The sequence below is a fragment of the Rhamphochromis sp. 'chilingali' genome (genome assembly GCF_963969265.1).
Source record: "Rhamphochromis sp. 'chilingali' genome assembly, chromosome: 1".
Taxonomy (NCBI): domain Eukaryota; kingdom Metazoa; phylum Chordata; class Actinopteri; order Cichliformes; family Cichlidae; genus Rhamphochromis; species Rhamphochromis sp. 'chilingali'.
This window is the reverse complement of record NC_137929.1, coordinates 31,513,496-31,540,560: the sequence shown is the minus strand read 5'-3', so window position 1 is coordinate 31,540,560 and position 27,065 is coordinate 31,513,496. Positions and strand designations below refer to the sequence as shown.

The following is a 27,065-nucleotide window of genomic DNA, read 5'->3' as shown; positions in this document are numbered from 1 at the left end:
CCTCGCCCCTTCATCGTGGAAACCACACAAAGAAGTTTGTATGAGTTTTAAGTTGAAGGCCATCAATCTTGCTATTCAGGAAGGAAACCGCGCTGCTGCACGCAAGCTTAGCGTCAATCAATCTATGGTGAGACGTTGGAGGCGGCAGCGGGAAGAGCTCATGCAATGCCAAAAGTCGAGAAAAGCTTTCAGAGGACATAAAAGCAGGTGGCCTGAACTTGAAAATGTCCTGGACTTATACATCTTTTTTTTTTTAATACGGCAGATGCGGCTTACAAACAGGTGCGCTCTATTGTCCAGAAAATACGGTATATACACACACACACACACACACACACACACACACCCCCACCCACCTCTGCCCTCGCTGCCAGTCTGCGTGCTTCAAGAATGAGACAGCGCATCACAACACAAATCATATGCAAATGATTTAGCTGAAGCATTTAACATTCCTGTCATGCACTGTCTTCCATATGCACATTACCATAATGTACAGTGGGGCAAAAAAGTATTTAGTCAGCCACCGATTGTGCAAGTTCCCCCACCTAAAATGATGACAGAGGTCAGTAATTTGCACCAGAGGTACACTTCAACTGTGAGAGACAGAATGTGAAAAAAAAAAATTCCATGAATCCACATGGTAGGATTTGTAAAGAATTTATTCGTAAATCAGGGTGGAAAATAAGTATTTGGTCAATAACAAAAGTACAACTCAATACTTTGTAACATAAGCTTTGTTGGCAATAACAGAGGTCAAACGTTTACTATAGGTCTTTACCAGGTTTGCACACACAGTAGCTGGTATTTTGGCCCATTCCTCCTTGCAGATCTTCTCGAGAGCAGTGATGTTTTGGGGCTGTCGCCGAGCAACACGGACTTTCAACTCCCGCCACAGATTTTCTATGGGGTTGAGGTCTGGAGACTGGCTAGGCCACTCCAGGACTTTCAAATGCTTCTTACGGAGCCACTCCTTTGTTGCCCGGGCGGTGTGTTTTGGATCATTGTCATGTTGGAAGACCCAGCCTCGTTTCATCTTCAAAGTTCTCACTGATGGAAGGAGGTTTTGGCTCAAAATCTCACGATACATGGCCCCATTCATTCTGTCCTTAACACGGATCAGTCGTCCTGTCCCCTTGGCAGAAAAACAGCCCCATAGCATGATGTTTCCACCCCCATGCTTCACAGTAGGTATGGTGTTCTTGGGATGCAACTCAGTATTCTTCTTCTTCCAAACACGACGAGTTGAGTTTATACCAAAAAGTTCTACTTTGGTTTCATCTGACCACATGACATTCTCCCAATCCTCTGCTGTATCATCCATGTGCTCTCTGGCAAACTTCAGACGGGCCTGGACATGCACTGGCTTCAGCAGCGGAACACGTCTGGCACTGCGGGATTTGATTCCCTGCCGTTGTAGTGTGTTACTGATGGTGACCTTTGTTACTTTGGTCCCAGCTCTCTGCAGGTCATTCACCAGGTCCCCCCGTGTGGTTCTGGGATCTTTGCTCACCGTTCTCATGATCATTTTGACCCCACGGGATGAGATCTTGCGTGGAGCCCCAGATCGTGGGAGATTATCAGTGGTCTTGTATGTCTTCCATTTTCTGATGATTGCTCCCACAGTTGATTTTTTCACACCAAGCTGCTTGCCTATTGTAGATTCACTCTTCCCAGTCTGGTGCAGGTCTACAATACTTTTCCTGGTGTCCTTCGAAAGCTCTTTGGTCTTGGCCATGGCGGAGTTTGGAGTCTGACTGTTTGAGGCTGTGGACAGGTGTCTTTTATACAGATGATGAGTTCAAACAGGTGCCATTCATACAGGTAACGAGTGGGGGACAGAAAAGCTTCTTACAGAAGACGTTACAGGTCTGTGAGAGCCAGAGATTTTCCTTGTTTGAGGTGACCAAATACTTATTTTCCACCCTGATTTACGAATAAATTCTTTACAAATCCTACCATGTGGATTCATGGATTTTTTTTTCACATTCTGTCTCTCACAGTTGAAGTGTACCTCTGGTGCAAATTACTGACCTCTGTCATCATTTTAGGTGGGGGAACTTGCACAATCGGTGGCTGACTAAATACTTTTTTGCCCCACTGTATACCTTGTGTGAAAATCATATAAGCAAAATGTCAGAGTTTAAACCCACAACATCAGTCCTCGTGCACCAATATGTGTCTCCTGTTAGAGTCCTGTCGCCTTACAGTGCCAGAATTGAGGACATCAAAACCGGCTCCTCACGACACATAAATAGTCCCTGGAGGAGGGTCCCATTAGGGCCACTGAGTTTACAGCTGTGATCTGAATGCCCTGCGACCCCCTTTCAGTGCCGAAATAGGACACTCCTCCTCCCAGGTGACAGATTAATGAGGCCGCATGCCGGGATATAAACTGTATTGCTGACATTAGACATTAACCTCATGTCAGAGCTCGAGCCACGCTGTTCGTATTCTCGAGGGCAGTGACGCTAGCGGCCAACGTGTCTGTCAATTACGGCTCCGATGACAAGGACTCAGCTGTCTTTTACCAAGATGAGAGGAAATCATCTCAATTGTTTGCGAGCGATTCCAGTAACTCTGAGTAGGTCGAATAGAATTACACATAAATATGTAACTACAATGGCTTTCATCCTTGCGTAACGCTGATACACCAGCTTACTGTAAGTTGGCTCTTGCACAGAACACTTTTGCACATTGAGCAAAAGCAAAAAATACCTCACACTATGAGTATCAGGGCTGAGGTCATTTTGTTTCTTAAATCAAGGAGGTGGTCTCTAAAATTCAACAATTTGCATTTTGGACAGTCCCGGGAAAATCTCACAAATATACAAAGACAATCTGAAGAGAGAATAAAAGGAAACAATGATTTTACAGCTTACTCTCCAAAAACGCAGGACGTGGTTCATCAGACCTGACTAACACCAACTCTAATAGTTCGCCCGCAGCTTCTTTTACTTCCTCTTACGCCAACACGTGCTTGTTCATAGGGGAACTTTGCATTGTTGGATTTCTGTCCATAATGGCATTTGATGAGCTTTAGATGAACATTGTTTTGAATTTGCTCTGCATAAATAAAATGGATCGACTGCAGGATGTGCTGCGCACTCTGACCACGCGGTCTGTGGCTACACAGCAATGTGTCCCACGACAAGCTTTATCACAGGCAGCAATCCATGGTGGTAACAGGCACTAAAGACAAACTATAGCTTAGGTTAGTAAGAAAGTTTTATAGGAAATTGGTGCTAAATGAAAACATTGGACAAATGTTACTGCTTACTGGCTGGTGGTGCTATAACATGCAGCCAAAAAAAGAGGTGCATTGAGGTGGACATAAAAATTCAGGATTAGCAGAGTCATTAGGATTCATCTTCTGTGGGTCATGAATGTGATTACAACATTTCTTAGTAGTTTGTTCAAAGGTTAATGGAAGACGTGCGCTGCAGACCGACTGAAAATAACTACACAAGTCTGAGAATTTGTTTCAGTTTGTAATATTTGACAGTTTAACAGCCGGTCTTGAAGACATTTCCTTGTGCCAAAAAAGACAACAGCTCACTTCAATACCCAGCCTATTAAAATTCAAAGATTTATTAATGAGACAAACTTTTTTTGCTATATACTTAAGCTTACAGCATCATGTGGTGGTTGCAGTGAATTGCCACCGTCTCTTCTTAGAGCAGTTCCCTTTAAACCTGCTTTCAATAAGCAATTCTGCACCACCAATCAAAAAGCTCTCTGTAGATTAATGCTCTTATTGGACAAATAAAACACAGTCTTGGTGACATCCTTTAAACTATAATCTTGTAACATGACAATTTTCCAAGTGTCCACCCTGACTGGTCCTCACAGCTGCCGTTTGCAGTTATACGGTATGTATAAATCGAAAGCAGAACATTCATTCCTCAGACACCAACTATCTGGCGTTTATCTCCTTTACTAACCAGAAGATATTCATGCCTCCTTACTCTGAGCTGGCAGATGTGCGGCAGCCGCTTTAGTGCCATGCACAGGATCCTGCAGCTCCAGCTCCATGTAGTTGAGCTGCTTCTTGGACGTGGGGCTAACAGGAATATTCACATACGTCACACCTTCACCGCGAGGTCTTTCAGCAAGCGGAGCCTCTGGGGGGAACACAAACACGGCCCCTGAAAATGCGAGAGTAAATTAAGCTCAGACGGTGTTAGGTTCGTTTCTGTCATGCTTTTTCTTTTTTTAACGTGTGAACACTTGTTTTTAACAAAAATCCCCCACAGAAACTAAAAATAACAAGCAATTTGTCCTGTTGATAATATGCTGGTTTTTTTTGCACCTCCAAGCCTTCACTGTCAACCAAAATCTATTAAAAACATAAAAGAACAATGCCACCTGGGTTCAGCACAATGAACACACACTACACGTATTTCTAGATTCACTTGTGTTTTCTAGACAGTTTGTGTTTCTTAACATGATAAATGCTGCCCGAGTGCAACAGCCCATGTTTAGATTTCCTGTCGTGAGGATTCCCGTGGCATAGAGAGACAAGCTCAAACGGGCTATGACGGCACACAGTACCAATCAAGTCTTTCTCAGAACTGATAATAATTATAAGATTAAATTGAACCAGACTTACACTTTGACACTTCTTTGAAACTGGATTTGTTTTTGTCATTATAACCTTAATCAAAAGCTAAACTTACCCTCCAGTCTGAGCAGCTCTCCAGGCTGCAGCCCAGTGTCAATTAGATATATTCAAATACAGACGTCCACAACACAAGTATCAATACGGTTTCCAGCAGTAAAAACAACGGTAGCTATAATGGGATCGGCAGTCGCACAGGAACACAGCGTTTCACGATGAATTGGTTCTCTCCCCGCCCCAGAGACTAATTATGTGAAATTAGCTGATATGCCCCAGAGATAATTTATGGGATACACATTACGTCCTCGAAGCACAGAATGCTTTGAGGAAGTAAAACTCAATTGTTCTTTTAATCATCATCAAGCTGTTTTGTCATGCGGCTGTATAGTGTATGAACGTGTCCAGATCAAATATCTGAGGGTTTATGGAGCAAAATCTCATTTTTCTATTAGCAAACGTTCATTAAAACTTGAATAGGAACACCCAAACCTCTTTGATTTTCCTGTCAAACACACATTATTGCCAGATTTTTTGCCTACAGTGGATTGCACATCTAATTAATTGTGCCAGAAAAAATTGTTTCAAATCACAAGAAACAGCTCACGGCTTTATCTTCATAAACCTAAAAGCTGAGAAAGGCAGATTTGCAGTCAAGTTTTCTGCTGGCTGCAGAAATGATTAGTTCAGCATCTCAGTGATACAGCTTCAGAACAACCACTACATAAAATATGTGCATATTTCAGCTCTGTGACACACATCACATATTTTTTTTGTGGTGCCTGGGTATGCATTAATGCAGTGATAGCTGCAACCTTCAAAACCAGAGTACAGTACGCTCAAGGATATCTTGAAATTAGCATAACTTGAATACTGCTCTGTGAATAGAGACCAGTGAAAATCACTTATCCTGAACGGTGATATAAACGTTTGCTGTCACTTTAATTTTGTGCAAATGAGAGTCAAGAAAGCCAAATGAATCTACATGCTTTGTGGTTTTACTACAACAAGTACTGCGGTACTGTTCATAGGAATCATCTAACCCGGTTGATGGGCTTACATGACAGGTACAAAAAGTTGTCTACCAGCACAAAATAGATGAGCCATGGCAGTCACACACTATCAGAGTTTCGATGTATAAATATCTCTTTTGTTCTTTTTAACACATTTGCCCATTTGAATTTGTTGGGACAGGGGCATGATTAGCAACACGGTGTCTGGGAACTAAGGGAAAGAATTACTATAATGCTGAAATATAAACATTTTCAGACTCACCTATGCTTTCTTTGTCAAATTCATTGTTTCATAATGCACCAAATCCGATCTAAAGGTCTGGACTTCGGATACATCCAATTTTCAGACACCTTCACTTTGATGTTTTCTGGTAAACATGCAGAATGTTGTTTGGCATTGCAGGCAAGACTTTTCCCTGATAATCAAATCATCTGCATGGCAGCATATGTTGCTCCAAAAGCTGTGTCTATTTTTCAACATATTGTTAGTGGTGCCTCCAAACATGTTACTCATGCTATGTGCATTAATGACCCTTTATACCATCACAGATGCTGGCTTTTTAACTGCGTGCTGACAGCAAGCCAGATGTTGCCTCTCATCTTTAGCGGTCCATAATTTAAAAAAAGAAAAGGAAAAAAAAAATTCACATTTTGAGACCCGAAGACTGTTTTCCAACTGAACTCAGAGCATGGAAGGAAGGACTCTAATCTAGCCTCAATCACAGAGCACGAGGGGTCACTGAATGTTTGATGAGCATGCAAGTGATGCAAGTCGTACACTATGGCCTGCAGTGACCACATAACTAGAGTGCAGTTCAAGTAGCTGCAATTCAAGTCTTTAATAAACCCAACAGAGCTGACACAGGACCTGAGAGATGCATCTGGGCCTTCAGGTTATCCATCGACTGCTCACTGAAGCTTCATCAGAAATGGTTTAAGTGGAAGCGTTGCTGTCAAGAAGCCACTCTTAAAGAAGGGAAACAGGAAGAAAGTGGAGTGGGCCTTATGGAGTGATGAAACTAAAGCTGAAATGTTTTTGTTCAAACCATCCGTGTGCATGGAGAAGTTCAGGAGATAGAGACAACAGTGAGTATCTATAGCCATTTACAAAACATGGCGAATACTGTGTCATGGTTCGAGGCTGTATTTCTGCCAGTGGTGTTGGATCATGATAAGGCAATTCCATCAACTTGTGAAAGTTGGAACAGGGCCTGCAGGCTCATTACTGCTTCCAAAAAGAAAAAAGTCAGCAGCATAATGTGGTTGTTTCTGTCCTGGATGCAGTTTTCGACGTTGCACACAAAGACCATTTATCTCGTCTTTGTTCATATCCACGTTCTAGACTGTGTCGCCATTTCCTTCCTCTGACACGAGAACTGAAAACAGTTCATCGTTGCAAGAGTGCAAGAAAGTGGGATCAACTGGCAGGCAGACCAACAATCCCAAGGAATTGGAAGACTGGGAACAGGAACCAGTTTACAATTCCCATCCCTATTGTTCATGAATATCTTTTTTTATCTGCTGATTTTTGAAATGCAATGCAAAACTGATCAAATGATTAACTAATTATTTAATACTATAGTTTTATAGTTTCACTTTATTTTCAGCACTATTAAAAAAAATATGAAAAAACACACAGTCTTGTATTCATTATGTACAAAGTGGAGTCCAAACAGTAAATCATATATAATTTCTTTGAAATTATTTTAGGGAAAAACAATATCTGTTTTTATATTAATATCGGACCCCCAAAAAAAGAGTGAATTGTTGAAAAACGCACCAATGCAAATACATTTTTCCCTGATTTACCCTCAAGGATCATAGTTGAGCTACAATACACAAACAGAGCCTGTGTTATCTTTTTCAAGTATAATGTCAACAAAAAATGTTTCATCATTAACTAAAAAGAAAACAAAAAGAATTCAAAAAGCCCAGACCCTTACAGACGTAGCAAAACAACGCACTGTTCCTAACAATGCAAACACTGCTGATCTGAGCCTGTGAACATTTATCTATCTTTCTTTGAGTCCGTTGCTGTGTGTGCATTGATGTTTAAAGATTAAAGAGTAGATCTGGATCACAGAAAAGATTTATTTTTTTTGTTTTTTTATCTTCCGTCATTATTTGTCAATCAAAGCAACACAAAGCAGCTTGGTTGAGGCATTTCACAACTACAAACAGAAACATTAATCAGAGTGTGGACTCTGTAGTAGAACGTCTATAACCGTCTTATAGTAAATAAAACAATAGATGTTGGCGCATATATAATACCTACAGGATTATATATGCGCCAACATGGATTCATATTTCTCTTGTTGCAATTACCCTGTCACAGATAGTGCGTTACCATTGGCATACAGATTGTATAGAACAACATTTGGGAAAAAAGATTTCACCTGCTATTGACTCTTCCTAAATGGTAGTAGGCAGTGGCCATTACCCGCAGCTCAGAAGCATCAACCCCAGGGGACACTCTTACAATCAGTGAGAAGCCATTAGACGCCAGCAAAGTCTCAGTGGGTACAGCCTTTGGCAAAGTCTAACCTAATTGATCAGACACCAACCAGCCCTTGCAGGAGAGTGTGGTGCTTTATAATGGCTTCCATTACAACAGTGGATTTGCCCACAGCTCTAAGGCTGGGGGACGCCTCGATAATACACTTTGCAAAACCTCCAGGGGAGAAGTTAGAGGCAATACCTGACAGAGTTTAGTGACCCCCAGCTTAAAAAGTCAAGTGCTTTCGGATGGAAAACACAGTTCAGATAATAACTGTGTATTCAGGGTGTGTGGGTTTTGCACCTTTCCCACATTATTGTTGCAGAAGGACACTAAGCTGTGGTATGTACACAAAAAGGATTACAAAGACCTGTAAACCTCCCACAATGTACAATTTATGGCAACGTATGCATGTGGAAACCTTTGGGAATGGGAAAGCAAAATGCCCTAGTGTAGGTGTTTGTTTTTCTTTGACTAGAACACCTTACCATTTCACTCCCGCTCCAGTTTCAGCTTTAAATGAGACCTTCACCAGGACAACAACATCCACTTTTTGATGCGATAAACTTGTGTAAAAAGTTGAAGAGGCGGGTGCGTGAAATTAAAATAGTTTTTGAGAGCAAGACTACATCACAGATGTGCACGAGCCACAAAGACGGTCCTACCAAAATCCTATTTATGATAGTGTAGTCTATGTGGTCTTTAGTAAAGGCTGATTTTTAGAAATCAAAACTTATAATCAGCCCCTTGGAGGGCTGGAGGGTTTTTGCGTAATCTTGAAAACATGTCAAAGAATATTATTTGAATAATACACAGATTTATAGATGACATACTGTTTAGACCTTGCAAAGTTTCAGGTGGAAAACCATCTTCTTTCGATAATGTCTGCGCTGTATCAAGCGTAAAGCACGGAGGGGGAGGGATGATGATTTTTGCTTGTTTGGTAGTCATGGGACCTGATTATGAACTCTTCTGTGTACTAAAGTATTCCAGTGAAGCAATCTGTCTGATAGCCAAAGCATGTCTCGAACTGACTCCAACAACTGGGCAATGAGCCCAAGGACAGCAACAAACCTACAACAGCACGGCTGAAAAGGAAAAGAATCAAGGTGTAGCAATGAGTCCAGACCTGAACCTAACTGAAATACTGTGATAGGTACATAAGGAGCTGTGCCTAAACAAATGCCCGGAAACCTCAATGAATTAAAGCAACATTATAAAGAAGATTCAAGTAATTCAAGGGTTCAAACTGCTTACTTTGGTGTCATGCTGTTGGCAGGTTTTTGATTACGATGCCTCTTCCGCTGAACTTGGAAAGAAGCCCCTGCCTGTAAGCTAAAAGCTTTAGCATAAAATGGTGTATTTGTATTAATTCCCACCTGAGACTTGGTGGTATTCATTTTAATATCAATGAGATACTCTCTTCATGTCAGCACCAGTGTGATTATTTTGGTGGGAAACAAAGAGTAGGAGATAAGTTCAATAAACAGTAAAATTTGAATAATTAAAGACAACATAATGGCTATGGGCTGGTTCTACAAATATCATTTCAGAAATGGATTAGCAGTGTGAAGCCTAAACTGTCCTGAGGTGCAATTCACACCTCTCCAAGCCGACCACTTAGTGTGTAACATGTAATGACCAACACAGCAGCATCTAAAACGCCACGGGCAAAGCCAGTGTTTGTTTAGCTGCGTTCTGATACAGTGACGCACTCATGATGCAAGCATGTGTGTGTCCGCTTGCATTTTTCATCACATAGAGCTATGATTTATTGCAAAGTCTGGAATGCCTCAAACCTGATATTTTATTTATTTGACCTGTGTGCATTGCTTTAATATGAAAAGTTCTTAAATCATATGACAGTTTTTCTGTAGCTTATCTTCCACTAAGCCCACATACCTTAGCTGCTGGACTTAGCCACATCCGGTCTACCCCCCATCCATTAAGTGTCCGCTGAAGCGGGATGATGGGAAAGATGACGAGGGAGTCGTGAGTCGTGTGTAGGTACGTGAAAATGACTGATGGGTTTGGTGCCACACTGCGACAGCTGCAGGGACTTTGTAGAGCAGGTGTGTGTTTGACTGAGGGCATGTTTCTGGGTGTGGGATGCTTAAGTGGCCAAACGTCCCCTGACAACTGTCCTCTCGCCTCATATCAGGGGAGGCAGCCCGTCACACATCACTGCACTCTCTGGTTACACATCTGTGAGTTTTCTCAGCACACAATGGGCCTTTACGTAACTCGAGTTTATGGCTTTGGATAAAAAGCCAATGAAGACATAAAAAAAAAAAAAACCAAATAGCAAAGACTGTGACTCATGCCGTTGTCTGTTTTGCATGCGATTTATCTGTCTAACCATAGATGGGGTAAATTAATGCCATTTTAAATTACACCTCTGTTTAGCCCTAATTTGTCCCTTTGTGTATTCATTCCCACATTGGAAAGAAACAAAAGGACACAATGATGTGCAAAAAAATGGGAAAAGAAAAACAGCCAAATGCTGAAATTAACCTCGGGTAAACATCACATTAATTTAATATTAATTTGTTGTTTGGACCTCGAGCTTTACGGTTCCTTTTAAACGAATAAAAACTGTAGCGCTTGCATAGCATTTCTTTAATTAGTATCAACTTAACAAAAAGGGAACTGCTTTGGAAAGTTTTACAAATTTCTTAGAACTTTTTCCTTTAAAAGCAGGTCATTAGTAAAATGTAAAAAAGTTCAAAGAGTGAATACTCTCTCATATCCTTTTACTACTTCACATTATCTACAAGAGAAGTGTGTCTGGAAGTTTTGCCACACAGTAGCCATCGTATTTATTTGTGCAGTTATTTCACCTATCTGAATAAATAGGAGGTTCGCCTTTAATTTCAGTGGTAATCAGGCCAGGATCAGGAACAGAACCAACTAGTCATGGAGTCAGTCACTTCCTTTAAGTCCTGTTTTAATGCATATGTATTTACTGACTGACTGACTGACTGACTGACTGACTGACTGATTGATTGATTGATTGATACTATAGCTACATATCTCGCTCTTATTTCCTCAATACTCAAATTTCTAACATTTTCAGTTTATTGGTCTTCAGTGTTTCTTTTATCATTGCCAATTGTTTGTTTTATGTTCGTTTTTGTACACATTTTGTAAAGTCTTATATAAATAAAATACATTCATGTTTTAAAAAGTTTAAATTATCAGTGTGTATAGAGGAGGTCAGCTGAGTGGAACCCTGTAAAATACAGTGGAGGCTCTGTCCTGGTTTCAGCCAGTGGTGTAGGGATTATGTCAAAATTGATGAAATTATGAACAGAAAAAGTAACATCAGACTTTTATCATCCATGCAATAGCATCAGGAAAGGCTTCATTTTTTTAGTATAACAATGATCTCAAGCACACTGCCAATGCAGTAAAAGATAGACAGACCTGGATAGAAAAACTCATAATCAGAAACCATCAGTCATCGATTGTAGCATCATCATAACAGAGAACAGAACAAAAGGTCCAAAGAAGAACTCTGAATGTCCTTCAAGAAGCCTGGAGAACTATTCCTGAACACTACTTAAAGAAATTACAAGAAAGGTGTTCATTCCAAACACTGACATTGATCTTTACACATTTAAAAAATGATTGCTGCACCTATTCCCTATTTTACTTGCAAAAAGCAAAGAAGTGCAGGGAGTTTTGCACCATACTGTAAAATAGCATTTCTATAATTTTATTATATTAGTATTCGTGTAAAATATTATTTAGTAAACGAATTCTAATAAGTTCATTGTTTAGGTGAATGACTGTTTCTAATGTAATACTTTCTCCAGGGGTGTTTCTTATTATGGAGATTTCCCAGAATCCTCTCTCCTTGAGTGACCAGGAGCTCCCCTTTAGTTTTGAGCAATTTTAGCTATTGATGCTACACTTAAGCAGCTTTTTTCCAAACAGTGACGTTTACTACAGTGCAAATTTGCAATGAAAAGGCTTAAAAATTTAGCAGCAAAAAATTTCTCCATACAAACTAGTTTGCATGGCACAACTATTTTACATGTAATAAAGTGCTAATTACCCCTTTGTTTACACTAATCTGACAGCTGGTGCTTGCAGAGAGTCTCTGTAATGCGCTTCATGTGCTATGTAGTAATAGCCACTTCATGAAGGCAAGTCCCCATCAGCATTACAGTTCACTGCCCTGACTGAAGTCAAGCAGGTGTATGGCGAGCGCGCCGAGATATAACATGTTCCTATGTTCAGCCTTGTGGATGTTATGCTTAGTGCCAGTCTGCTTTTCAGACTCTGAATGAGCCTCGTTTTATTTATTCATTTCAGTCCAAGCACACCAAGCAACAGGTGATGGTTTACAGCGATGTTGATTCAGGCGCATGACTCAATTTAATTCACTTTCCGTAAGTGGGCCCGGTTATTGTAAGAAGCCTGGGTAATGCACAGCTGAAAAGTGTTCAGAGCACTTTAAAAAACTAAAATGGTCCATTCAGAAAAAAGAAAAATCCATTTGTGCTGCTACAGACTTGAAAATCTGCATATGTTTGAATAGCTTGGCTGAAAAAAATAATGAACCAAATCGCTGAAACAACCTGGTTATGTTGATTGCCTGGCGTCAGTCTCACTCACCTTCAGTCTCTTGAAGGAACCTCTGCTGGCCGTAGCTGCCCATTAGTTCATACTTGTGTTTTTCCTGTGCCTGCAACACACATTAAAGTAAGCACTGCTGATTATAACTTGCATTGAGTGACATAAGTTTATTACATAAGTGTGACGATGACTGTTCAGTGGGCACATGAGGAGTATTTATAGACATTTGGAATTTACTCAGAACTCAGGGCTATGTCTTACATGTGCGAACACTGTGCAGCATCGCTACAGACAGATAACCATGAACTTTAGGCCCACTGCAGTGCAGAGCATTAAATAAGATTGTGCTCCAGTTTTAGTGAGCTTACCCATGTCTGTATGATGAACTGTTAGCATTTAATGCTAACATTACCTGATATGCTTTTCTTTGTTTTTGTATTGTTCAGCACTTTGGTCTGCCTGGTGCCTTTTTAAAGTGCTATATAAATAGACGACGACAATGATGACGATGATGATGACGATGATGACAATGATGATGATATTTAGCACTTTACTCTCTGGGCTATAGATGCTAATATTAAAGTTTAAAAATACAGAGTCCAGACACTAGTAGGTGACATAATGGTAGCCATCTTTTACAGTCACATAAAAAAGAACGACAGCACAGGACAAACATGAACATGTAATATGCTTGCAGTAAGTGTGTGTGTGACTTTATCAGTGTCTCACATTGCTGTGGAGGAATTCTGGCCCACACTTCTTTACAAAGCCACTTCAGCTCATTGAGATCTGCTGGTATTCATTTATGCACAGTCCTTTTGAGGTCACCACACCCTTTCCTTAAGGGTGGAGTCTTGACTTTGACTGGATGATTGCAGCACCTTGATTCTTTTGTTTCTCAGTCATACTGTTGTAGATTTGCTGCTGTGCTTGGGATCACTGCCCTGTTGCATGTCTTTAACATTTAAAATCCTAACTGAGGCCGTTAAGGTCTAAGGTGTAGCTCTTGGGCTTTTTGCAGTTTCTCTGAGCACTGCACAATCTGACCTTGGGGTGAGTTTGCTGGGAAGCCCACTCCTGGGAAGAATTCCAGCCATCCTGAGTATTTTCTGGTTGTCAATAGTCTGTCTCGCTGCAGAATGATGGACTTCAAATGTTTTGAAATACCCCATAACTCTTCTCCGACTGATGAGCAGCAACAACTGCTTGTTTAAGATCACTGCTGATGTCTTTTCCTGTGTGTTATGCCTCAGACCAAGAAACTGCCAAAATGTCTGCTTTTTGTTCATGCTTGATGATGATCACGTAATCAAGTGTATTTGCGGCTGTAATTGCGAGTGCATTAAATACATTGTTTTCATGCTAAAACTTCAGTTCATTATAGAGAAAATACAAACCCTTAAACTCGCTTATTCTAATCCAAATGCTTAATAATATCAGGACAATAGGCTCAAAACTACAAAATGCTTATTGGACATATTTTTCCATGTCTAATTTCAGATTTACTACTGAAGCCTCTTAATAACAAACCTCTATGGGTTGCCCTTTATTCTGTGTATTCAGTTAATATTCTCATGATATCAGACATTTCCCCCAAATGCTTAGCTGAACTAAGAGCACAATGAGTTGCAAAGTAAAAATGTGTGAGTTGTTGATAGTGTAAAGCGGATTACAGTGTTTTGGATGTGTCTACCTCTGGGTTCCTCTCCAGCATCCGACTCTCCATGATCTCATAAGCAGGATCGGCTCTGCGTCTTTCCTCTTTACTACTAAGCCTTTTGTCTGGTGAAAGAGACGATATTGTGCATTTTACATATAAGAAACAAAAACACATTTTATTATTGTAACTCATCGGAAAAAAATTATACCACATTGTGTTGCTTTCTTTTCTTTTTTTGTTTAAATGCACTTTGTGAACCAAAGCAGACACAATTTTCTCCATGCAAATGGAGGAATTCGTGCAGATCGAGTGGTGAGAACAAACAACAAAGGCTTGATTCATCATCACACAATACTAAGAGTTTTTTTCCTTTTTTCTTTTAAAGAACAAATAGTTAAATAGGATCCTTTTGTTGCTCAGTATGAATCATGGATAACAAGCAAAGGACAGAAATTGCACCCTGAATTTTGTTAAAATGTTTAAGATGTGTCATTTTGGCTTCATTTACTGTCAATATTTATAGATATAAATAAAATTATCATGTTGTCATCATTTGATCTGTGGAACTAATAATAACAGACCCCATCCTAAAATTTACTTGTAACACACATATATAATTCCGACAATAGATTAAGAAATGGTTACTCCTTTCCTAAAAAGTGGTCTTTCTGTGCTCACAAAAAACTTAAAAATTTACAGATGACATTTCATTTAAAAAGTCTTAGTTAATCTTTCTGTAAACAGGATTAAATTCACGAGAGACCACTTACACCCACTGGCCACTTTATTAGGTATAATGTTCAACTGATCAGTGATGCAAATGTCTAATCAGCCAATCACACGGCAGCAGCTCAGTGCATTCAGACATGGTCAAGACGACCTGCTGGAGTTCAAACTGAGCATCAGAATGAGGAAGAAAGATGATTTAAGAGACGTTTGACATGGCTACACTTCACACAAGCTCACTAAAACTGGATACTAAAATATTAGAAAAACGGTGTCTACTCTGAAGAGTTTTGAAGGGTCAGATTTTTGGTGTAAATAACATGAAAGCGTGTATCCGTCCTCCCTTGTATCAACAGTTCAGGCTGCCGGTGGTGTAATGGTATGGAGGACATGTTCTTGGCACACTCTGATCCCCTTAGTACAAACTGAGCATCATCTAAACACCACAGCCTACCTGACCGTTGCTGCTGAACATATCCATCCCTTTATGACCAGTGTACACTGATGGGAGGATAACACACCATGTCACAAAGCTCAAATCATCTCAAACATTCCCATGAAAATAAGTTCATTGTACTCAAATGACCTCCATAGTCACCAGAGCTTAATCCAACAGAGCACCTTCAGGATGTGGAGGAACAGGAGTTTCCCATCATGGATGTGCAGCCAACAAATCTGCATCTACTGCGTTATACTATCATTTCAACATGAACCAAAATCTCTGAGGAATGTTTCCAGCACCTTGTTGAATCTGTGCCATGAAGAATTAAGACTGCACTGAAGGCAAACGAGGGGCTCCAACCCAGTATTACCAAGTGGACCTAATAAAGTGGCCAGTGAGTGTATAAACCCTCTAAAAGCTGTGTCATTTTTTATTACACTTCTGCGAGACTACATGCATGGCACTATAAATACCCAGGCAATGTAGCGTAATGGTCAAAGTGTTTAGTGTTGGTTTCTGTGCACCTTTGCCATCTTAACTACAGAGGTAGAGGCAGTGAAGAGACCACCATGAGAAGAGGATGTATTACTAATGCTAAAGCTGAAGCTAAAATTATGGACGTTGTTGACAGCAGTAGCTGCTATCCAATCGTAACATGCTCATAAGGCTTTTTGTGGTTTTGTTCAGTGTTGTACGTAAACATCTTCAATGCAAAAGTACCACAACAACAGTTAACGATCACAGTTAATTACTGCAAACTTCCAAAAAGGACACAATCTGCTGTGTTTGATTTGAGACATGACTCTCTCTCTCTGCTCTAGCAGGTAAAAGACTGACTGTAAATGACTGAGTTGGTACACAGTGACAGTCACAGGATAAACTATCATTCCTGATTTTGCAACTTTGCGGCAAAGCTCACCTCAAGGCTCAGCTCTACAAAGCAACACAAGTGACTGATTAGAGAAAATAAGCCAGGAAGAAAGAGTGGTTTCACTGAGAGAAACACAAGGAACGGGACAGAAAAAGATCCTCAAAAGGAACAGAATGGGGAAAAAGAGGAAACCAGCCAAGGATCTGAAGTTTGCGATCAGTTGAAGAGGAAACTGTCGAAGGTGGCCTCTTACCTTCACTGGTCACTGTCGATCCATTTATCTCTTCATACCAACACTGCCCATCCGCGCTCTGTGATGAATCGTTTAGGGCTTGGTACAGTAACTCCTCATTAGCTGGATGTTCTTGGCCTTTCTTCAGGTGCAGCCAAGTCGGAAAGCTTTTTAAAGGGGAAATGTTCCTGTTGCGCCACTTTTGAGCGGGCACGGCCCGTGGTGGAGGCTGGCAGTGCTCTCCTTGACACTTCAAACAGTTTTCATAAATGACAGCTCTTTTGTCTTGCTGTGAGTCTTGTAATGGTACTGCTGGTGCCAAATTAAGCTCATTACCAAAAGCAGGGCTCATTGACTCATACAGGTTCAATCTGTGTGTCTTTGCCTCTGGCTGGCTATCTGTGCCTGGAAAGCTGAGCAGATCAGCTAAAAGACAGGCTAATTTCTCTCTTCCTTTTTTTGGCAGCCGTGACTCCTCACTCATCTTCACAGTTAGCATCCCCGCACTGTGGATGATTTCAGAGCCAGGAGAGGTCTCCTGAATTTTCATCTCCGCACCAGTGTGTTCACTGGTACTGGGTCTGCATGGTGATTTGTCACCACTTTGATCTGCTGGATTAAAAATATGATGTTCTGGAGGCAAAATTAAAAAAAAAAAAAAAACCAAAAACCTACAACAACTTTGATTTCTGTCCCAAATCAAAACAGCAAGCTGTGGCTGCTACATCAATGTTTTTTGCCCAGCGTGCTTTAAAACCGTTTATGCATGCAAGAGAAACCACACGCAGCGTGCATGAAAGACTTCAGAGGAGTATCCTTACCTGGTGTGGCAGGTATCACTGAAGAACTACAAGGGCTGTATGGAGTCCCCTGTGAAATATTGATGAAAAAAATGACTTTTATTTTAACAGTCCACTCTAATATTGAAATATGAGGGAAAGGCTCGCAATGACCTACATATTAGTTTATTTTTTGTCAACAAAGCTGATAAAAAGAACAAAAGTGACTCAGGGACTTCACGCTTCAACAGCCTGGCTATGGCTCACAAGCCCACTACTTCCTCTGAGAACAAAAATCTATAAAATGACTCAAAATGTTGGTCAGTCACAGGAGCTCGTTCAGTGAGAGACTGAGATTACCGAAAAGCACCACTGAACGACACAGGAAATCATTCCTGCCTGTGGCCATCTCCCTGTACAACGCATCCACTTAACACACTGTTTGCTGCTACAACTACACATGTTTCTTTTCCAAATATTTATTTATAAGTGACTTATGTATGTATGTATGTATATATATGTATATATTGTACTATTCTTAGTTAGCGTATTGTCTGTCTTGTCTTAATGTTGGTTTAAAATGGAGCACTGTAACAAAAAATAATTTCCCCCAGGGATCAATAAAGTATTCTGATTCTGATTCTGATTCTGAAAATTATATATTTTTATTTATGCACTGAGTTTAAAAAGGCCCAGTCATTTCATTAAACATCTGCACTGTATTATTTGAGGAAATGCAGTAAAATTATGTTGATTTGACTGATTATGATTTCCAAATTATTACGATTCGCCTGATTTTGAGTGTAAATCAGGCGTCATGGCTGTGAATGAGTGTTATATCGGGGGCTGTCTGACTTCGGCATCACATGATCACAGGCGAGCGCTGCTTTGTTTTTTCTTATAAAACAATTACACAAACTCCCCAAGTGAGAAACCAACCAGGTTCCTTAAATCTTATTACATCCATGTGATTGTAATTATAATAGTCACGGTTTAATGTGTCCTGTGAACTAGCCCTTTTCCACTGAGCCAGTCAACACTACAGGGGTAGATGGTGTTGTTCAGGCTGAAGGAGTTGGATCCCCTCCCGTGGCATTCATGTCTGATCCACCTGGCCAATAACTAGTATTCATCTACTTCACTGTAGACCAACGGAAAATACAGAGCTGATTTTTTTTTTTTTTTTTTTTTTTTATCTACCCAATCAAACAAATGCAGCTTGCACTCTTAAATAAATGCACTGCCAGCAGGTGGAGCTCTCTGTATTGAGTAAAAGTGACTAATAAGGAACAGAAAAAACCTTCAGCTACTTTTGTACCTGAAAGCAGCAAGCCATCAGATAATGCACTGTATATGTGTATAACTCCCTGTTACTCCAAAAGTCAACAAATGATTAATCCTTAAGCCATCGCTGGCCAATCAGAACATGTATCATGTATCATGCAATTCTGAAAAAGCAAAAAACTGTCTCCAATTCTAGCCCTGAATGAATTATAATAGTACTTTATTCACATAATATGCACAAAATCTTTGTCAAAATAGTCCCCAGATTCATTAATAAGATAAATAATTATCAGCTGTACCCCTTACAAAGACTACACTCTGAAAAAGAAAAATTCACACCAACTCTGACACCACAGAAGAAGTCAGCCAAAGCTCAAACAAAGAATACCACCAAAGTCTGTACTTGAGTATTTAAAAATAAATAAATAAAACAGCAAAATAGTTCGGCGCTCACAGGCGAGTGAAGCACGCACGGAGTTAAACAGCTTGAAGTGAGCCTAAAGGGCGTTAAAGGCATTAAATAAAGATTGTGTGTTTTGACCTAGATATGCATACACAGATATACAGAAGCAGAGGTGTAATAAGGATAGAAAATTGCAAGTCACTCATAACTTACAAGGTGTGAATCTGCCATATTCAGTGACAGTGTAAAACTGAACCGAGTGCAGAAACACTAACGTGTTGGACAGATGGGCCGTGGGACTGTTAGTTGTTCTGACACCAAACGCAGCGCGGCATCACCGTCAGCCCGCACGATACCACAAAGGTCACACTGACAAGCGGGCTACAGAACAGATGATACACTGATGATAAAGCCTGTGCACACAAGCTGCTACTGCGTGACAGCAGGTTATATAATGGAGCGTGTTCACGAGACCATTTGAACAGGACTGATGACTTTTTTTCCTTCGTTTTTTGAAGTTTGATGGAAAAACAGATGGTTCATGAGAGCAGCTACGCTTGTTTAACCCAGATCTGATCAACATTCCCTTTTGCCAGAAAACAAACAGAATACTTGTGTTTCCACTTACCTTAACTCCACCGCATACAGAGCAGATGGTCACGATGGTTTTGGAGACAGAAGTGAAGGAGGTGCAGGTATTACAAGAGTCACTAGAGGGTGCCACCTTGGTTTTCTTATTCGTCACTGAAAGGCCCTGAAAGAGTTCACTCACTGACTGACTTTCAGTAGCTTCTGAGTGAGCCTCAGGGGTTGTGGCACTGCTCTTGTCCTGTTTTGCTGCCTCTGCTGTGAACCCTAAAAGGGCTGGAGGGTCTTTAGTTGAGGCGGAGGCTTCATTGTCTTTGGCACCTCCACCTGCTTCCTGTAAAACACTCCTGGGAGTGTCATAGACATACCTAAGTGAAGTTGGCACCTGGTAGTCACGTCCAGGAACAGCAGGACAAGTGCAAGGGCTGAGATCTTGAGCCAAATGTGGAGGCAAGCTTAAAAAAGAACCAAAGTCCTCTCCGGGGGTCATATCCAGACTGCCTGTGTAGGAAGAGAAACTGCCAGTGTACGAGGAATGGCTGCCAGTGGCGATGCCACTGTCTGATGAGCTCTGACGACCGATTTCCTGAAGTTGCCGGGGCGGCTTAGCCGCAGGCCGGTGTCCACCTCCCTGGTTGGCAGAAAGCTTCTCGCTGATCTGCAGTGGCACTTTAGCGCCCGTGTGGCTGACGTTTTCAGGTGGGTTGGAAGCCGGTTCAGTCCAAATTCCCAGCCGGCTGCCAATGCTGCAGTCTGAGTGACTGGTGTCTGAAGTGTCAGAAGAACCGGAAATGCTGCGGTCGTCGCCCCCAGCAGACGGGCAGTAAGTCAAAGAGACTGCCAAGACGAGCAGAACATAATTAAACCTTTAATGAATTTAATCAACAAAAACACTGCTTTCATCAACAAAGCACATTAAGGAATCATGACACACTCTCTTTGCCTCGGTCTTTTTTTCCTTCCACTTAACGGAACAATAAATCAAAGCACCTGCCAGCGCACCCAAAAACTTTAGTCGTGTTTTCTACCTGTGCCACTCCCATGAGAGAGCATGCTCAGTCGTTTCTCTAGCTCCTGGGCCTCGAGGTTCAGCTTTTCCTCTGAAGTGGTCTGGCTGCCACTAGGATCTGTAAAAAAAAAAACAAAGGGCTGTATTATAAATAGCAGCCAGCATGATCTCAATCATGAAAAGTCGGGCAGAGAAAAATGAAGTGTAAGTGCTAAGTGTGATGAATCTCGACACTGTCAATGAGATATGGGATCAAATGTGACGCAGCTGAACCGCGGCGGTGACACGGGCACAGCTGCGAAAACACTCTAAACTGCAACGGTCTCACTCAACTGTCTGTGAACGCGCAAACAGTGTCAGCCACAAGGTGTAAGTGAAAAGGAGTAAACAACTTTGCGGACGTGTGCTATTATTTGATCCCTGAGTGTAGCGTGCTGTTGGACAGGCAGAGAAAAGGGTCACACAGGGGAACACCTAGCAGTATTTGTGCAACACTGAGGGGTGTATTAATAGTGCTGCCACGTGGCTCTGCTGGTACGCGTTCTGCTGCTGGCGGAAGTGCATGAATCTAATGTGCCTTGGACCATCAAGGTCAGTTCTAACACTGGGCTGATATATTTTTTTATATCCATCTGAATCCTGCATCAGTAAAGTGGTAAATATACCATAAGTCTGAAATCCCAGGTGATGAGTACTGACCTCCAGTGTACAGGAGTGTCTAAAAAGGTGTTTGAAAAAGGTCACACTGGGAAAAAATTAAAAATAAAAAGTGTCTTTTTTTCCCCACATATTGACCACACATTCCTTTAATGGTGCCACTTGAGAAAGCAGGCTTCCTCATATACATATATTTATATTTATACATATAGGCTGAGGTTCCTCCATTATTTTTCCTTTAAGTATTTTGTAGATTTTTGTGGATTTTTCCTGTTTCTGATTGAACTCCATGCTTACATTACTGGACTACAACATACCTTTGCATGAGTCAAAGTTAGGGTCTTGTTGTAACCCCTTAGATCATCCTCTGCCTGAAACAAGCAGCTATAGCCTCTCCCTTTAAGCCGACTTTCTTCTGATTGCCTGCCACTCAGAAACAGAAGGTCTGGACAGCAGGTGGGTGGAGTTTCAGTGCTCATACGACCATATTTGAGATATCCTCTGACATCACAGTGTTTAGAGCAGTCTGAAGCCTGAGCTTTTGGCTCACAGAGATTACTGGCACATACACTAACCTCATTACTTGAAATTCTGGCCATGTTTAATATAAGCATCCCCTATTGTGGCAGTATAACAGAATATTGAAGCAATACTGTAGAAACTGCAAAAAAACTACATCTTAGAATCTACAGGCCTCAGTATGTTAAATGTCAAAGTTCATAACAGTACAGTTAGAAAAGGGCTCAACAAGTGTGATGTGTTTGGAAGGATTGCAGGAGAATGGCAGCGAGGTTTGGTTTGCATAGCTGCATGTGAACAAGACTTCTGGAACAATTTCCTTTGCACAGATGAGACCAAAGTGGAGATGTTTGGCTGTGCACGTCTGCCAAAAGCCAAACAAAGCACATCAGCACAAACACCTCATACCAACTGTCAATGACAGTGGTGTAGGGGTGATGATTTGGGCTCGTTTTGCAGACCTCAGGATCTTGGCACCATGAACTCCTCTGTGTAGCAAAGTTTTCTAGAGCCCATCTGTCTAAAGCTCAAGCCTGGCTGAAACTGAATCATGCAACAGGACAATGATCCCCAGCACGGCAGCAAATCTACAACAGAATATCTGAAAAGGAAAAGAATGTGTTTGTCCAACCCGACTAAAATGCTGTGGTAGGACCGCAAGAGAGCTGTGCATACACAAATGCTGAAACTGAAAAAGGGTCTGCCTAACCATAACAACATGAGAGACTGATAAAGTCACTCAGTAAATGATCACTAAGTTAATGCTGTAAGGTTTTTGCTACTGAAACAGCTGCACTGAGTATTTCAGATTGTTAAATAGTGTAAAATGAGGAGTTTGTATTTTTATCAATTTATTCTCATTATATATATATATATATATATATATATATATATATATATATATATATATATATATATATATATATATATATATATATATATACACATATATATATATACACACACACACACACACACATATATTAGGGGTGCAACGATATTCGTATCGATATTGAACCGTTCGATACAGTGCTTTCGGTTCGGTACGCATATGTATCGAACAATACAAAATTTGTAATTTATTTTATCAACTTTCCTTCTGACGATGCTGTCTGTGTTGAGCGCTCAGTGAATCTGCGTTCGACTACTCCGCCTAGGGTCGACAGTGCAGCCTAGGCGGAGTAGTCGAACGCAGATTCACTGAGCGCTCAACACAGACAGCATCGTCAGAAGGAAGAGCGCAGGGCAAGCTAGCGAGACAGAAGTTAAGCTCTCCTTACAACATGGACCTCCCCCACCCTCATTCAGATCTGGCGTTTGGAATTATTTTGGTTTTCATGTGACGTATGACCCTGAAGGTAAGCGAGTCATGGACTAAAGTAAAACAGTATGTTGGATGTGCCATGCAATGCTCAATTACATGGGTGGGAACTAGTGTGTTAGCCCAGTTAGCTCGTTAACGTGTTGGCCGTCTAGCCCCATGCACGGGCGATCGGCGGTAGCTCGTTAACGGAGATTTGCCGTGTTGTGGCGTTAAGATCATTTCAACGAGATTAACCTGAAAGCACTAGTGGGAACACAACGAATATGACTGCACATTTACGCCGACATCATCCTAGTGCAAAGACAAGTGGAAGCAGACAAAAAAAAGCAAGCATGCTACTAACTTTAGCCGAGTCATTTAGACAGCTGTTTAATATGCTCCTGAGAATATAGCCCAGAAGAAGCGGATAGTATAGCTTTTATTTTGGAAAGAGACATTTCTCTGTAATAAACTCTCTTTTCCAAAGATGAGTGATTCCTCAATCAGATACAGGGCTTGCAATATCGCTAGCCCGACGTCCTGGGGCTAGCGATCTTTTTCAGTCGGGCTACCAAAATCTATCTCTGCCCTGCCCGTCGGGCTATTGTAGGAAGGAAAAATATATGTCAATGCTTTTGCATTCTTTCAGAAATGTAGCTGGGTAATTATGTCATTGGCATCGGTGAGCCACTGTCAATATGTGACATATTGAAATCGCGTTTGAATTTGCGCTTGTTTTTTTGCTTTCACTTTGCAATCGTGCGAACTGTGTATAGAGAGCGACAGCACTGATCTGTGAGTGATGATAATTTGTGCACCAATTCCTCTGACATCGTCTTATTAATCGTTAGCTTACTATGCAAACATGACAAGTGAAATCTCCCGCAGCTTAAACATGTGAGAGGTTGATCGCACAGAGAATCGCTGAGCTTATGTGAGTACGTGTGTAAAAGCAGCAGGATATATATTTTAGTTCTGCTGAGCCAAATAAGACAGGTCAGGGTGAAGAAGTGACAGCCAAAGAAAAGCTTACCACAAAACGGAGAAGTTATGACAAATCAGACTATAAGGCAAAAAGAAAGTGCAGCTTTATGGTTTCATGGACAAAAGAATTTCTGTGGCTGCAATATGACGAGCTAAATAACCAGGGCTGCACATAAGTGGTCCGCAGGTGCGCATTCGCTGTCAAAATAAAAAACACGCACAAGGGTTAGGGTTAAATTTAAAAACTGTACTTTTGAGTTAAAATATATATTTATAATTTTAATAAATGACAAATTAAAAAGGCATGAACATTTTTTTTGTATCGAAAAAATATCGAACCGTTACACCAAAGTATCGAACCGAACCGTGAATTTTGTGTATCGTTGCATGATCAACAAGGTCCGCGTCAGGTGTTGAGGAACCAGGGCACCCTGACGAAAAGTGGGCTACTGGAACAAGAAGGCATCGGTGGGCAAGAGACGAAAACAGGGCGTTGTTGGAATGCTACTACGCAAGTAACCCCAGCGGAAGGGGCTACATGAATAGGATGAGGGACCTATGGATTCTTCGATACCCAACATCCACAATGACGGCGAAACAACTAGTAGCTCAGTGTTCCAACATTCGAAAGAAGGGACTGCTCTCACAGCTAGAGATTGACGAGGTACAACACAAATGCTACGGCAAGGAGGAGTCAGGACGCCAGGTCAGGGGGGCGATATCATCACCCCCACCCGAGATTGGGTACATAGCCCCAAGTGCGATAGGAGAAGGATCGTTGAGTGCGAGAGGAACTGACCTGAAAAATAGGATCATGGCCAAGCTTGAAACCTGGATCCCCCGTAGCCGGTTACCAAGATTACGTGAAGTACCCTCAGAAGGTCTGCTACATGATGTTAATGCAGCACTACGGACAATACCTACAACCACGATTACCGACACTAACAAGCTGATCTACAATACGGCAGCAGTGATCAGTGAGATGCTTCGCTACAAGTTGAACAGCCACAAGGGGCAGTACCCTCCATGGAGAAGGAGGCTAGAGGGCAAGATCAAAGTAGCACGGAGGGAGGTTAGCCAACTAAGGGAGTTGCAGAAAGGTGCGACAAATAAGAAATACAGCAAGCTGTCCATACCTGAGGCCTTGGAAACTGCCAAGCAAAGACTCACAGCCTTGGCCAGCCGCTTGAGGAGGTACACCAGAGAGATAGAAGGCAGGAGAATAAACCAGCTGTTCTCCACAGAACCAGCAAAGGTGTACTCTCAGTGGCAAGGGAACAATAAGAGAACAGCACCACCAAGGCTGGAGACGGAGCAATACTGGAAGAGCATATGGGAGAAGGATGCAACCCATAACGGCAATGCTCAGTGGCTAGAGGATCTGAGGGCAGACCACAGCGACCTCCCTGAACAGGGTCCAGTAACCATCACAGTGGCAGATATCCAAGAAAGGGTCTCCAGTATGAAGAGTTGGACAGCACCAGGGCCCGACATGGTTCACGCCTACTGGCTGAAGAAGCTGACTGCACTCCACGAGCGTCTGGCAGCACAAATGAACCAGATGCTAGTTAACGAGAGACACCCAGAATGGCTAACTGAAGGCCGGACAGTCCTGATCCCCAAGGACCCCAAGAAGGGACCGGTCCCCTCCAACTACCGACCAATAACCTGCCTCAGTACTACATGGAAGCTCCTGTCAGGCATCATATCGGCTAAGATGAACAGTCACATCGGTCAATACATGAGCGGGACACAGAAAGGAATTGGCAAGAATACCAGAGGCGCAAAACACCAGCTACTGGTAGACAGAACAATCAGCCGAGACTGCAAGACCAGACTGACCAACCTGTGCACTGCCTGGATTGATTACAAGAAGGCCTATGACTCAATGCCCCACAGCTGGATACTGGAATGCCTAGAATTGTACAAGATCAATGGGACCCTAAGAGCCTTCATCAGGAACTCAATGGGGATGTGGCGTACAACACTAGAGGCCAACTCCAAGCCCATAGCACAAGTCACCATCAAGTGCGGGATCTACCAAGGAGATGCTCTGTCCCCACTGCTGTTCTGCATAGGCCTGAACCCCCTCAGTGAGATCATTAACAAGACCGGCTACGGATACCGACTACAGAACGGAGCAGTTGTCAGCCACCTCCTGTACATGGATGACATCAAGCTGTATGCCAAGAGTGAACGAGACATCGATTCACTGATCCACACTACCAGGCTATACAGCAATGACATTGGAATGTCGTTCGGACTGGAGAAGTGTAGTCGGATGGTAACAAAGAGAGGGAAGGTAGTCAGAACTGAGGGGATTGAACTACCAGAAGGCAACATTGCAGACATAGAGGACAGTTACAAGTACCTGGGGATCCCACAGGCGAATGGGAACCATGAAGAGGCCGCTAGAAAAGCTGCAACCACCAAGTACCTGCAGAGGGTCAGGCAAGTCCTGAGGAGTCAGCTGAATGGTAAGAACAAGATCCGGGCCATCAACACGTACGCCCTGCCCGTGATCAGGTACCCTGCTGGGGTAATAGGCTGGCCAAAGGAGGAGATAGAAGCCACTGACATCAAGACAAGAAAGCTCCTTACCATGCATGGAGGGTTTCACCCCATGTCCAGCACCCTGAGGCTGTACGCTAAGCGGAAGGAAGGGGGCCGGGGACTGGTGAGTGTCAGCACCACAGTCCAGGATGAGACAAGGAACATCCAAGAATACATTGGGAAGATGGCCCCAACTGACCGAGTGCTCAGTGAATACCTCAGGCAGCAGAAACCCAAGAAAGAGGAGGGAGACGAGGAACCATCATGGAAGGACAGGCCCCTGCACGGTATGTACCACCGGCAGATAGAGGAGGTGGCTGATATCCAGAAATCCTACCAGTGGCTG

General features: G+C 42.0%; 1 protein-coding gene across 5 annotated transcripts in view; it reads right to left on the bottom strand.

The window, feature by feature from the left end:
- Positions 1-27,065, bottom strand: part of LOC308407189 (protein Dok-7-like) — a 52,944-nt gene that overhangs the window by 5,308 nt on the left and 20,571 nt on the right. Inside the window, exons 6-12 of one of the 5 annotated variants that reach the window (XM_080898709.1) lie at positions 20,723-20,821; positions 19,735-20,531; positions 17,462-17,510; positions 16,662-17,252; positions 14,403-14,491; positions 12,749-12,818; positions 3,942-4,145 (exon numbers count right to left, since the gene is read on the bottom strand). In XM_080898709.1, the coding sequence (XP_080754835.1) occupies positions 3,952-4,145; positions 12,749-12,818; positions 14,403-14,491; positions 16,662-17,252; positions 17,462-17,510; positions 19,735-20,531; positions 20,723-20,821 (1,889 nt within the window). In that variant the 3' untranslated portion in view covers positions 3,942-3,951. The remainder of the gene's footprint in view (positions 1-3,941; positions 4,146-12,748; positions 12,819-14,402; positions 14,492-16,661; positions 17,253-17,461; positions 17,511-19,734; positions 20,532-20,722; positions 20,822-27,065) is intronic. The other 4 variants (XM_080898708.1, XM_080898707.1, XM_080898710.1 and 1 more) reach the window with 4 other exon arrangements.